The 14,120-nt window shown below is 36.3% G+C and overlaps 1 protein-coding gene across 1 annotated transcript in view; it reads right to left on the reverse strand.

Moving 5' to 3' along the window:
* fermt1 (FERM domain containing kindlin 1) overlaps positions 1–11,185 on the reverse strand; it is a 49,205-nt gene extending 38,020 nt beyond the window's left edge. The window contains exons 1-2 of the mRNA XM_073856377.1: positions 11,040–11,185; positions 9,071–9,229 (exon numbers count right to left, since the gene is read on the reverse strand). Coding sequence (XP_073712478.1) covers positions 9,071–9,221 — 151 coding nt within the window. The 5' untranslated portion in view covers positions 9,222–9,229; positions 11,040–11,185. The remainder of the gene's footprint in view (positions 1–9,070; positions 9,230–11,039) is intronic.
* Positions 11,186–14,120: the final 2,935 nt, after the last annotated feature.

Raw genomic sequence — 14,120 nt, forward strand, 5'->3', positions numbered from 1 at the left:
GGTGCCTGCAACGTTTCGTCACAGCGCCACCTAGTGGTCACGAGATTCGAAAAATGCCTATTTTCGCTTATAACTACTTCAAACTTGAGTCTAAAATCATGAAGGTGGTCTTGTTAGATTCCTTGAGGCATGCCGAGTCAAACGGTTTTCGGTCGGCCATTTTGGGTGTCGGCCATTTTGAATTTTCTCTTAAGTTTAGTATTTCACAAACAGAATGGCGTATCGCTGCGAAATTTGGCATGGTTCATCAGTGACATGTTCTGAGCGCACCTATAAATCTTTAGGACGGCGCCACCTAGTGGTCAGGATATGTAAAAATTTTTTTTAAATCTTTATGTCATTTGATTAAATTGCCAGTATGACATACAACTTCAGTCTATTGATCCCTTGGCTCATGCTGAGTCCGACTGTACCAAATATGTCTGAGTCAAACCTACTTCCTGTCGGCCATTTTGAATTATATTGAACACCTACTTTTTCGAACTCCTCCTAGAGCGCTCGTGTGATTGGCTTGATTTTTGGTATGCATCATGTAGAGACACTCTAGACAAAAAGTTATCAAAAGATTTTCGGTAGACCTATCCGTTGTCGTATAACGCATCAAAGAATGCGAGGGCGAGCACGCCAAAATGTGTTTGTGCCTGTATCTTCGCAAAACTTTTGCGTATTAATATGAGACTTGGTATATGTCATAACAGTGATGACTTGAGGGTGCATGCACCATTTCGTCACACTGCCCCCTACTGGTCACGAGATATAAAAATGTCTATTTTTGCTTATAACTACTGCAAATTTGAATGTAAAATTATGAGACAGGTCTTGTTAGATTTCGTGAGGCATGGTGAGTCAAACGATACCAAATGGTTTTTGGTCGGCCATTTTGTGTGTCGGCCATTTTGAATTTTTCTTTAAGTTCAAGTATTTCAGAAACGCAATTGCGTATTGTTATGAAACTTGGTATGGTTCATCAGCAACGTGTTCTAGGAGGACTTGTAAATTTTCCGGTGCCCCCTAGTGGTCAAGAGATTTGAAGCTATATCTCTGCATCTCTTTGTCGTATTAACACCAAATTTGGTGGGTGTCATCACAATCAAGACCTGAGTCACAATTTATTTTTGGTCAGTGCCCCCTAGTGGTCAAGTCATTTAAGGCTATATCTCTGCATCTCTTTATTGTATTTACACCAAATTTGGTGGGTGTCATCACAGTCATGACCTGAGGCACCATCTATTGTTTCGGCACAGCGCCACCTAGTGGTCTCAAGATACGAAAAAATTCATAAAACTAATGCAAACTTAGATCTTAAATCATGACAGTCATCACGTATGAATCATTTTTTGCCATGTTTGGCTTGACCCCGGTATCGCTGCTTGCAGCTATATTTATTATTATTATTCATCTTCTTGTTCTTCCGCCATTGAAGTCAATGGCAGCCCATAGAACCGTACATAGGAAAGTTATGAAATTTGGCACACATGTAGAGGACAGTCTCAGAAGTTACTATAGCAACATTGGTGTGTCTGACTCAAACCCTCTAGCGCCACCAACAGTCCAAAAATCCACTTATGTTCATGCTCATAACTTCTGACCCGTGAGTCCTAGAAACTAAATTCTTGTTTCCTCTGAATCCTTGGCTCATGATGATTCAAATGCACACATTGATGTCATTTGTGTCATGCAAATCTTTCCGCCATTTTGAATTTTTCGTAAAACCTACTTTTTCGAACTCCTCCTAGAGCGTTCGTCCGATTTGCATGTCCTTTGGTATATAGCATCTAGAGACACCCCAGACAAAAAGTTATCAAAAGCTTTTTGATAGACCAATGCGTTCTCGTATAAATTGACAACATATATGGCGGCGAGCACGCCAAAACGGACGTGAGGCCGTGTCTTCGCAAAACTTTATTGTATCGACACGAAACTTGGTATATGTCATTACAGTCATGACCTGAGGGTGCCTGCAACGTTTCGTCACAGCGCCACCTAGTGGTCACGAGATTCGAAAAATGCTTATTTTCACTTATAACTACTTCAAAGTTGAGTCTAAAATTATGAAGATGGTCTTGTTAGATTCCTTGAGGCATGCCGAGTCAAACGATACCAAACGGTTTTCGGTCGGCCATTTTGGGTGTCGGCCATTTTGAATTTTCTCATTAAGGTCAGTATTTCACAAACCGAATGGCGTATGGCTACGAAATTTGGCATGGTTCATGGGTGACATGTTCTGAGCGCACCTATAAATCTTTAGGACGGCGCCACCTAGTGGTCAGGATATGTAAATAAATTGTTTAAAATATTTATATCATTTGATTAAATTGCCACACTGACATAAGACTTCACTCTATTGATTCCTTGGCTCATGCTGAGTCCGACTGTACCAAATATGTCTGAGTCAAACCTACTTCCTGTCGGCCATTTTGAATTATATTGAACACCTACTTTTTCGAACTCCTCCTAGAGCGCTCGTGTGATTGGCTTGATTTTTGGTATGCATCATCTAGAGACACTCTAGACAAAAAGTTATCAAAAGCTTTTCGGTAGACCTATCCGTTGTCGTATAACGCATCAAAGAATGCGAGGGCGAGCACGCCAAAATGTGTTTGAGCCTGTATCTTCGCAAAACTTTTGCGTATTAATATGAGACTTGGTATATGTCATAACAGTGATGACCTGAGGGTGCATGCACCATTTCGTCACACTGCCCCCTACTGGTCACGAGATATAAAAAAAATATATTTTTGCTTATAACTACTGCTAATTTGAATGTAAAATTATGAGACTGGTCTTCTTAGATTTCGTGAGGCATGCCGAGTCCAACGATACCAAATGGTTTTTGGTCGGCCATTTTGTGTGTCGGCCATTTTGAATTTTTCTTTAAGTTCAAGTATTTCAGAAACGCAATTGCGTATTGTTATGAAACTTGGTATGGTTCATCGCAACATGTTCTGGGAGGACTTGTAAACTTTTCGGTGCCCCCTAGTGGTCAAGAGATTTGAAGCTATATCTCTGCATCTCTTTATCGTATTTACACCAAATTTGGTGGGTGTCATCACAATCAAGACCTGAGTCACAATTTATTATTTGGTCAGTGCCCCCTAGTGGTCAAGTCATTTAAGGCTATATCTCCGTATCGCTTTATTGTATTTACACTAAATTTGGTATGTGTCATCACAGTCATGACCTGAGGCACCATCTATTCTTTCGGCACAGTGCCACCTAGTGGTCTCAAGATACGAAAAAATTGTTTTTTTTCATAAAACTAATGCAAACTTAGATCTTAAATCATGACAGTCATCACGTATGAATCATTTTTTGCCATGTTTGGCTTGACCCCGGTATCGCTGCTTGCAGCTATATTTCATCTTCTTGTTCTTCCGCCATTGAAGTCAATGGCAGCCCATAGAACCGTACGTAGGAAAGTTATGAAATTTGGCACACATGTAGAGGACAGTCTCAGAAGTTACTATAGCAACATTGGTGTGTCTGACTCAAACCCTCTAGCGCCACCAACAGTCCAAAAATCCACTTATGTTCATGCTCATAACTTCTGACCCGTGAGACCTAGAAACTAAATTCTTCTTTCCTCTGAATCCTTTGCTCATGATGATTCAATTGCACACATTGATGTCATTTGTGTCATGCACATCTTTCCGCCATTTTGAATTTTCCGTAAAACCTACTTTTTCGAACTCCTCCTAGACCGTTCGTCCGATTTGCATGTCCTTTGGTATGTAGCATCTAGAGACACCCCAGACAAAAAGTTATCAAAAGCTTTTTGATAGACCAATGCGTTCTCGTATACAGTGACAACATATATGGCGGCGAGCACGCCAAAACGGACGTGAGGCCGTATCTTCGCAAAACTTTATTGTATCGACACGAAACTTGGTATATGTCATTACAGTCATGACCTGAGGGTGCCTGCAACGTTTCGTCACAGCGCCACCTAGTGGTCACGAGATTCGAAAAATGCCTATTTTCGCTTATAACTACTTCAAACTTGAGTCTAAAATCATGAAGGTGGTCTTGTAAGATTCCTTGAGGCATGCCGAGTCAAACGATAACAAACGGTTTTCGGTCGGCCATTTTGGGTGTCGGCCATTTTGAATTTTCTCATTAAGTTCAGTATTTCACAAACAGAATGACGTATCGCTACGAAATTTGGCATGGTTCATCAGTGACATGTTCTGAGCGCACCTATAAATCTTTAGGACAGCGCCACCTAGTGGTCAGGATATATAAATAAATTGTTTAAAATCTTTATATCATTTGATTAAATTGCCACTATGACATAAGAATTCACTCTATTGATTCCTTGGCTCGTGCTGAGTCCGACTGTACCAAATATGTCTGAGTCAAACCTACTTCCTGTCGGCCATTTTGAATTATATTGAACACCTACTTTTTCGAACTCCTCCTAGAGCGCTCGTGTGATTGGCTAGATTTTTGGTATGCATCATCTAGAGACACTCTAGACAAAAAGTTATCAAAAGCTTTTCGGTAGACCTATTTGTTGTCTTATAACGCATCAAAGAATGCGAGGGCGAGCACGCCAAAATGTGTTTGAGCCTGTATCTTCGCAAAACTTTTGTGTATTAATATGAGACTTGGTATATGTCATTACAGTGATGACCTGAGGGTGCATGCACCATTTCGTCACACTGCCCCCTACTGGTCACGAGATATAAAAAAATGTCTATTTTTGCTGATAACTACTGCAAACTTGAATGTAAAATTATGAGAGTGGTCTTGTTAGATTTCGTGAGGCATGCCGAGTCAAACGATACCAAATGGTTTTTGGTCGGCCATTTTGTGTGTCGGCCATTTTGAATTTTTCTTTAAGTTCAAGTATTTCAGAAACGCAATTACGTATTGTTATGAAACTTGGTATGGTTCATCAGCAACATGTTCTGGGAGGACTTGTAAACTTTCCGGTGCCCCCTAGTGGTCAAGAGATTTGAAGCTATATCTCTGCATCTCTTTATCGTATTTACACCAAATTTGGTGGGTGTCATTACAATCAAGACCTGAGTCACAATTTATTTTTTGGTCAGTGCCCCCTAGTGGTCAAGTTATTTAAGGCTATATCTCTGCATCTCTTTATTGTATTTACACCAAATTTGGTGGGTGTCATCACAATCAAGACCTAAGTCACAATTTATTTTTTGGTCAGTGCCCCCTAGTGGTCAAGTCATTTAAGGCTATATCTCTGCATCTCTTTATTGTATTTACACCAAATTTGGCGGGTGTCATCACAATCAAGACCTGAGTCATAATTTATTATTTGGTCAGTGCCCCCTAGTGGTCAAGTCATTTAAGGCTATATCTCCGTATCGCTTTATTGTATTTACACCAAATTTGGTGGGTGTCATCACAATCAAGACCTGAGTCACAATTTATTGTTTGGTCAGTGCCCCCTAGTGGTCAAGTCATTTAAGGCTATATCTCCGTATCGCTTTATTGTATTTACACTAAATTTGGTATGTGTCATCACAGTCATGACCTGAGGCACCATCTATTGTTTCGGCAAAGCGCCACCTAGTGGTCTCAAGATACAAAAAAATGCTATTTTTTCATAAAACTAATGCAAACTTAGATCTTAAATTATGACAGTCATCACGTATGAATCATTTTTTGCCATGTTTGGCTTGACCCCGGTATCGCTGCTTGCAGCTATATTTTTCTTTTTTTTTATGTTTACTAAACGTTTCCTCTTTTGTTCTGTTTTCTTCTGAAGCTTCTTACTTGTAAACTTTTTATAAGCTGCCACACTGTAAAAAAAAATGCACTTGAATTTATAAGCTATGTCAACTTTTCACAAGCCAAAACCTAAAATAGTAGTTTGAATTGCATTGCAAAACCAAGTTGTTTTAACTTCATGCTGCATCTTTTTAACAGCGTTTATTGTTGACTGCAAAAGCAAAATGTTTTATTCTTATTTTCACTTTGAATTAAACAGTCCCCTTAATGAATACATGCACATTTTTGTTTATTATCCTTTTTGTATGAAGAACATGTATTTTAATTTTGCTCAAAGTTTAAACTAGTCAACATTTATAATTCAGTTTCACTGAGAGTGTTTTAATGTATTAGTCCCTTCAATACGTCAATATTATACGTTTAAGTGTGTATGAAAACATAAGTAAATGTACGTGTGGTACAACTACCCTTTACGTAAAGATACACATGTATTCTCATGAGATCACGCTGGTTTTGAACCAGCTAACTGTTATGCTTTTTATTTTTAATAGTTCATGATTTTAATAAACTGATTTGGGTAGGACTGTATTAGCGGCTTAAAATATCTTTTAAATGCTATATTGTTAATATTCTTACAAAATTTTTCATGTCTCTCCATTACGTTGCAGAATATAAAAATAATATATTATGTATTTTAAAATTGTTGTTTAAAAAGGGTTTAGGGTAAGGTTTGGGGTAGGGTGGCAACATTATCGATGAAATGGTTAAAGATAAATTCTACAGCAATCTTTATGGTATAAAAGATTTAAAATATTTTACATTTTTTTTAGCTGTAAAATGCTACGATTAAATGTTGCAAATACGTCTACATTGTACGCTTCAGCCTCTATTTAAACATACAAATTTTTTTGTGTTTTTGAAAGTTACGTATTATTTACTACGTATTAACATTGAGACCAGGTTGTCAAAACAGTCACCGCTGAGTAGTACAAATATTATGAAACAGAGGAAATGGGAGTGGAGTATGCCATCACGTTTATTCATCACGTCATCTTGATGAGTAGCTTTTACTCATACTCACCCTAGAAATTTCGTAGTGCTCATATAATATAACACATTTTTAAAGTTAATTATCAACAAATTGAGTCATTTCGATTTGTGTATGACCATATGCACGTTCTTCAGAAAAACAACCATAATAATTAGTAACTGGGTCAATGGATTGACTAAACCAGGATGTTTCTCTCTGGGTGACACTTAACAGTGAACTTCAGACTTTGTGTCAGCAAACAACACCTGTGATAAATACAATAGCACTGAGCTCGAGGCCATACAAACGAAGGTATGCCAGGCAAACATGGGTGTACCTGTGCAGTTAAATCTGAGTTTAAGACTCTAGACTGAGATCTAGTACACACAGGAACGAATAAAGACTTTTAGCTTTTCGTGTGGGATGAAGTACCTTCCTCTTTGTTGTTGTTGTTTTTTTTTACTGCCGTTTCCCATAACCTTAAACTCTGGTGTTTTTTTAACCAGTTTGAACCTTACCAAACTTTGGTTGGTTTTAAAGAGTATTATACGGGTTTTTAGGGATAGTGCACCCAAAAATGAAAATGATCCCATGATTTACTCATCTTCAAGGCATCCTTTATGTATTTGGTTACCTTTTTTTAGACAAACACAATCATGTAATATTAGAAAATGTCCTGGCTGTTCCAAGCTTTATAATGGTAGTAAATGGTGCTTCTGATTTGAAGCCCATACGTAGGACGTAGCATACAAGACGTAGTGGCAGAGTCTCATTTTTAGGTATAGTTCATCCAAAAACATTATCCCATGATTTACTCATCTTCAAGCCATCATCGATGTATTTGATTATCTTCTTTTTCCAAATGAACACAATCATAGTAATATTAGAAAATGTCCTGGCTGTTCCAAGCTTTATAATGGTAGTAAATGGTGCTTCTGCTTTGAAGCCAATAGGTAGGACGTAGCATACAAGACGTAGGGACGTAGTCTCATTTTTAGGAATAGTTCATCAAAAAAAAATATCCCATGATTTACTCATCTTCAAGCCATCCTCAATGTATTTGATTATCCTTTTTTCAGACTAACACAATCATAGTAATATTAGAAAATGTCCTGGCTGTTCCAAGCTTCATAATTGTAGCAAATGCTTCTGACCTGAATTGTTAGCATACAAGACGTAGTGGCGTAGTGATGAATGCGAAACGCATCCCGGATCAATGGAAAAGCGAACAATTTTAAGCCCAATAAAAATATACAGTATAGCTAAAACAATTAACTTTTCGGGGATTTCCTGACTGGTGTTTTGCTTTTCTCTCTACGCTTTCACATTTGTCACTACACGACTTTCAGGGCAGTTTCCCAGACAGGGCCTTTCCTACTCACAGACTAAAATGCATGTTTGAACTGTTTTAATTTAAGAACATCTGAACATACAGTATATCAGTGCCATTGTTTTTATTGGAAGCCATGTTTGTAAAAACTGCTTAAAGTCTTAATAATCTAAACCCTGTCCGGGAAACTTTCCTCAATGAACGAATTTTAATGAATTACGGTGAAATCCCGGCACATCCCAAAGCCAAGGGGCGCTCTCGTGCAGAAATTCCCTTTGTGCCACAGAAGAAGTAGCATTACAAACACTATTCCAGGAAATGTCTATAAGGATATATTTATCTTGCTGTTCTTTAAATTGTTTCAGGTATTTTCATGATAATAAAGAATATTTTGAATGATTTTGTTTAACGAGTGTTGCTTTTTTAAATGCACGTTATAAACAACTCTTACTCATAATGATTTTAGATTGATAAGGACTTCCTACTGACCAAATGCCGTAGTACACACACAAGCTGTGCATAAAACATAGAATTGCAGCCTTGCGATTCAGAATCTATTTCAGACAGGCATTTTAATGGGACACACGATTAATTGTTACAGCTCTACCATTAAGTACCGGAAGCAAGTTATTTTAGGCTGTAAAGTTTTAAATATTGATATTTTTCTTACAAAATCATATCGATTGTCCTTAGAAGGCCTTTATTAACCCCTGGAAGTGAAGGATGTATGTACTTTTTTGTGCATCAAATCAAAAGCACCATTTGCTACCATTATAAAGCTTAGAACAGCCATGACATTTTCTAACATAACTCTGATGTTATTTTGTGTATGTGTGTGTGTTTTTTTTTTAAATATATACATATACATCGAGGATGGCTTGAGGGTGAATAAATGATGGGGTTTTATTAATTTTTGGGTGAACCATCCCTTTAACAAATAAGGGCATTTCTTAAATTCAGAGGGTTTGCCAACCCTGATTAATTTACAGAAAATATCAACAACTACTTACTGATCTTCTCCACGAGTTTCAGCATGAGACCTCCGACGTGTAGATCCCCTTTCACCCGTAACTTAAACTTCATGCCCTCATCTCCCTCACGCTGGTCCACCTGAATGGTGAGCTCCCAGGAGTTGTGTCCGTATTCTGCTGCTGTGACCATGATTCAGCCTGCAATCACAAACAAATACAAGACAATACTGACAGCCTGAAGCCTCTGTAAATGTGTCAATGTGAAACAATCTTTCAGGAGACATTTGTGGCTCTAATGTAATATTACAGTGTCAGAAAAAAAGGTACAAAAGCCGTCAATGGGAGGGAAAACGGCCTTAATATGTACCATTTAGTACAGTTACATTTGAGGTACTAATATGCACTTTTTAAAAGGGTACTGCCCAAGTGACACATTTTCTGAGGGTGTATTATAGTGGTACCTAAAAAGTTTCTATGTCACTTTTAATGTTACTCTTATAATCTATTCATCTTATTTTAATGGATGTAAGTCTATTACCTTTAAGTTCACAAAGGTGTCCTAGCAGACTACACGTGTAGTTCAGTACATTACCTATAGACATCCCACTTTACATTTAAATTTGATGCATTTGGCAGATGCTTTAATCCAAAGTAAATTTCAGTAATGCATATAGATATTCTTAAAGGAGTAGTCCACTTTAAAGATGGGCTCCATTGACTTTTTATAGTAAGAAAAAAAATACTATGGTAAGTCAATGGGCCCCATAAAGTGGACTACTCCTTTAAGTTTAGATGTCTAAATGCATTTTAAGACCTCTGTATTTTTATAGCATATATTTAATCATGTCCCTCACACAAATGGTTTATCATATAACATTGCAAGTTGCAAGACTTTGAGTGCTTTGCACAAACTAATTTTTTTTGTGCTTTTTTGTCCAACACAGATGACAAAAAGTGAGTTTTTTTATGACAATGGCCTCTGAGTATGCATTCACCAGACAAAGATACAGAGAGGAGGAGGGCTGTGATTTGAGAACAAGAGCCATTTTAGCTTTTAACATTCCTGACAAGCAGAGACAAGACCAAAGGCACTAAAGACCAACAGTATGACTCAAACAAACTCATCATGCTATTGTTTTGATTGCACAATAAACAATATAGCCAAGGTCTATGGAAAAACAACATCACAGTCAACTTCTTTGTTCATTCTGAGATGTTGAGAATCTTTCGTTGAGTTTTAAAAAACTGCTTCGTCTGATCTAAGATGATAGGCACAAAGCGTGACATTTACATTGATACATTTGCTATTAAATCCCCAGGAGTACTATTTACAAATCAGGTTCATCCACATTCACTGTTAAGTGTGAAGGAGTAACAGTGGTTTGGCTTTAAGAGATAACAGCTATTGAACTAACAATACAAACTATGCAGCCTTAAGGCAAACCTAGATAAGCAGGTTAACGTGTCCGCGGGGAACAGAAAAAATACCACCAAACATTTGGTGTGTAAGATACTTCAACTGAATTTAGATGTAGCTATAAGATAAAAACCTTTTATAAAATAAAATATCCAAAACAAGCAAGGTTTACACATTTGACTAAGCGAAAGGATATAACTGCTAACATGCAAAAAATAAGATTTAACCAAAATGTATTCCAACCTAAGAAAAATATGTATATATAATCTGTAAAAGCAGGTTTAAAAAAAGACTAATAATATATATATGTTTTTATAGCAGGCAAAACATGGAATAAGTTAATGTATGTGATCCAAAACATTTTCAAAGGAAGGTTATTTATATGCGATCAAACTTTACTTTTCATTTTATTTACTTATGTGCGACTAAAGACAGTAACATGTCATTGTCTAACGTCTGTTATTACATTATGCTACTCGCATTGCATTGCTGACCTTAACGGATCTAAAAGTACAAAGACACTAAAGCAAACGAAACAGTTATAAAAGTTTAATCTGAGTAAAAACTATAAATATATATGATAACACTCACCAGAATGCGCTCCGTAAATTTTTCCCTTGGGAAAGCGAAACGGACCTATGTCCAGGTGTGCAGGCTAAAGAAACCCCCGCCCAGTCTGCCAATTTTACGAATCTTACTACCGCAAAGGCGCGCGTCATGAATATTAATTTAGTTACGGGTTGTGCTTTACAGTTAGCCACTAGCCTGAGTCATGAATATTAATTGAGCGCGCATGACGTCTTGTTCTACGTTATAGGAAAAGGCGCATCTCATAAATATTAATTAAGGTACGGATTGTGCTTTCCAGTTAGCAACTAGCTTGAGTTATGAATATTAATTGAGCGTGTATGACGTCTTGTTCTACGTTAAAGGAAAAGGCGCGTCTCATGAATATTAAGTATATCGTACTGATGTTGAGCTGATGCTGTTCAGACGCGAGGTCTTTGGTTATAAATATTAACAACAACCTTTACCGTAGTAATTTCGCGCTGTGTCTGGACAGGTAGGCCCCGTAACGGAAGTGACACATAAATACCTGAACATTAACCAGGTTGTAATTGTTGCTCAAGCTGTTATGAGTACGTAATGACTAACTTGTAGGTATAGTGCAGAAACTGTTGACTAGTTTCAACCAGCATAATTAAAGGTTAAAACCAGATTGAAAGTATTTAAGAAAATGTGAAAATATATGGGCTATGGTTAGACAAATGTATGTATGTAATTTCTCATTAGATTAACACTTTACCAACCAGAATCTACAATATTTATAATTCAGGACATAACACGCCATAATAATATTAATAATCATATTATATTATGGAATAATATAATTCTTTTTGGCATAATAATAGTGAAGTGTGGTTTTGTTTTTCTATTCTTTTAAAGTTTACCATGATATAGAAAGGATGTGTTCATTTTTACACATTGTTTTGTGTTATCCTATTTAACACATTATGTGTTATTTCATTTTGATTTTGTGTTCAAATAAATAAAAGGGACAACACAAAGTGTGTTGTTCGAATAATAACACTACAACATGTGTTGTTTCAACACATTCGTTTTAAGAGTGACATTTTATTGTATGGTGTAACAGTGGCTATTGATATTGAGAAATTCCAGCATTATGTATGTAACATTTGCAGTCAAATCTTGAAATATAAATTTTCAGAGAATGTATTTATTACCAATATATTGAACTATCTGTTTATATTTTGCTAAACCCCTTATGATCCAGATGATAGAGTCTATACACATGTTTTCTCATATAGATGAGGGAAATACACGTGTTATGGATCTGACAAAAAGAACACAAGTTTTTGGGGACAACACATTTAGTTAACATTCTAATTAAAATGCACAAAGTAGAAGCAATAACACCCCAAAAATTGAGAAGGTGCGGCTCTTCAAAGAACATAAAATAGCCTAATGACTTCATTTTAACAACAACAACAACAACAACAATAAAAACAAGTTAATTTAAAATCAAATACATTTTTTAAACATTTTATTTTTTAAATTATGTATGCATTTTGAAGAAACATTGTTATGGATGTGACATTTCTCCATTATGGACATACAAATTCTGAAACCTAACTATGGGGCATAACTAAAATGATTTAAAATCTGTAAAGAGACCCTGCATGGGTATTTAAACTATGAAATATTGATATCTGAGATATCAGTATGGATAAAAACTTTTGGTAAAAAAAGCTTGACATCTGCATAGAATTATAGACATATATAGACCACCTTATTATTATTAACACACATTTTATTCACACCAAAATAATAAATGTAATGACACAGCAAGACCATTTAGCCAAAAATTAACCAAAAGGTATATAATAATTAGGGCTGGGAAAAGACTAATTGCGATTAATGGCATACAAAATAAAAGTGATTTTTGGCATTAGTGTGTGCTGTGTGTAATTATTATGTACATATAAATACACACACATTCATGTATGTATTTAAGAAACATTTACATGTGTATATATATATATATATATATTTATTTATATTTTTATATATTCTATATTATATATAAATAAAAAAATATATAAATAAAAACGAATATATGTACGTGTGTGTAGTTAAATATACACAATAATTACACACAGTACACACATATTTTGAAAAAAATAACTTTTATTTTGTATGTGATTAATCTTTTCCCAGCCCTCATAATAATATATAATTGTTTAAAATATCGATAATGTTGAGGTGGATCGTCCGTCCAGCAGAGGTCAGGCTTGAGTCACCAGGGTACTAAATAACCCTACACTCTCTGTCATAGCTTTTTAGTAATTTACATGAACATGTAGGCCTACACATGTAGTATTCTTAAATTTATTTCTTACTGGAGTATATGAAGTAAATACTATGGTACCTAAATTATGTCAGTACCATCTGATAATATTTACACAGTTTTTTATTGCCCCATACCAGCTTAATATGTTGATTAATTCTGTATCTGGTTTCTGTTAAATTATCTGTAGAAACATGGATTGACAGCATTTTGTCAGTGAAGATTGATAAAGACATTTATTTACATTAGATACATACACACATATATGTTGTGTTTTTGCAGTGCAACAGTAGATGGCGCTGTACATCTGATGTACTGTCACAGTTTAGCCACAATTTCATTTAAAGACTTGCATAGTTTCTGTCTCCCAGTGGACATTGTTTTATGGTTTGGTAAACCTAACACGGAATGTGGACTTGACCAAAGTATCAAATGTCAAGGCTCAGCCTAAAGACCTTAAATATGCGCCGTTAAAGCAGACACCCGTGGGAGAAGCGGCCTTTTACATTTATACTAATTCAAACCATGTCCATTCTATTGGAAAACACCAAAAATTACACTCGAACGCTTGTGTGCTCATTCCTACAGCGACACACAGCGTTAAACCAGCGACGCTTTCTTTGGACTTAACCAATTATTTATTGTTTGTCATAGTTTGATCCCTGTGTCAAATAGAGAGTCCATTGTGCGGACTATTGGATCACTGTTAAAACTCAGGTCGGGTCCGATTGCCATCTAAAACCTAAATCCCAGCACGAAATCCACACACGTAGGCCGGTGGGATCAAGCTCTGCTTGCGGTGC

The sequence above is a fragment of the Misgurnus anguillicaudatus genome, chromosome 18, assembly GCF_027580225.2.
Source record: "Misgurnus anguillicaudatus chromosome 18, ASM2758022v2, whole genome shotgun sequence".
In the NCBI taxonomy this organism is placed as follows: domain Eukaryota; kingdom Metazoa; phylum Chordata; class Actinopteri; order Cypriniformes; family Cobitidae; genus Misgurnus; species Misgurnus anguillicaudatus.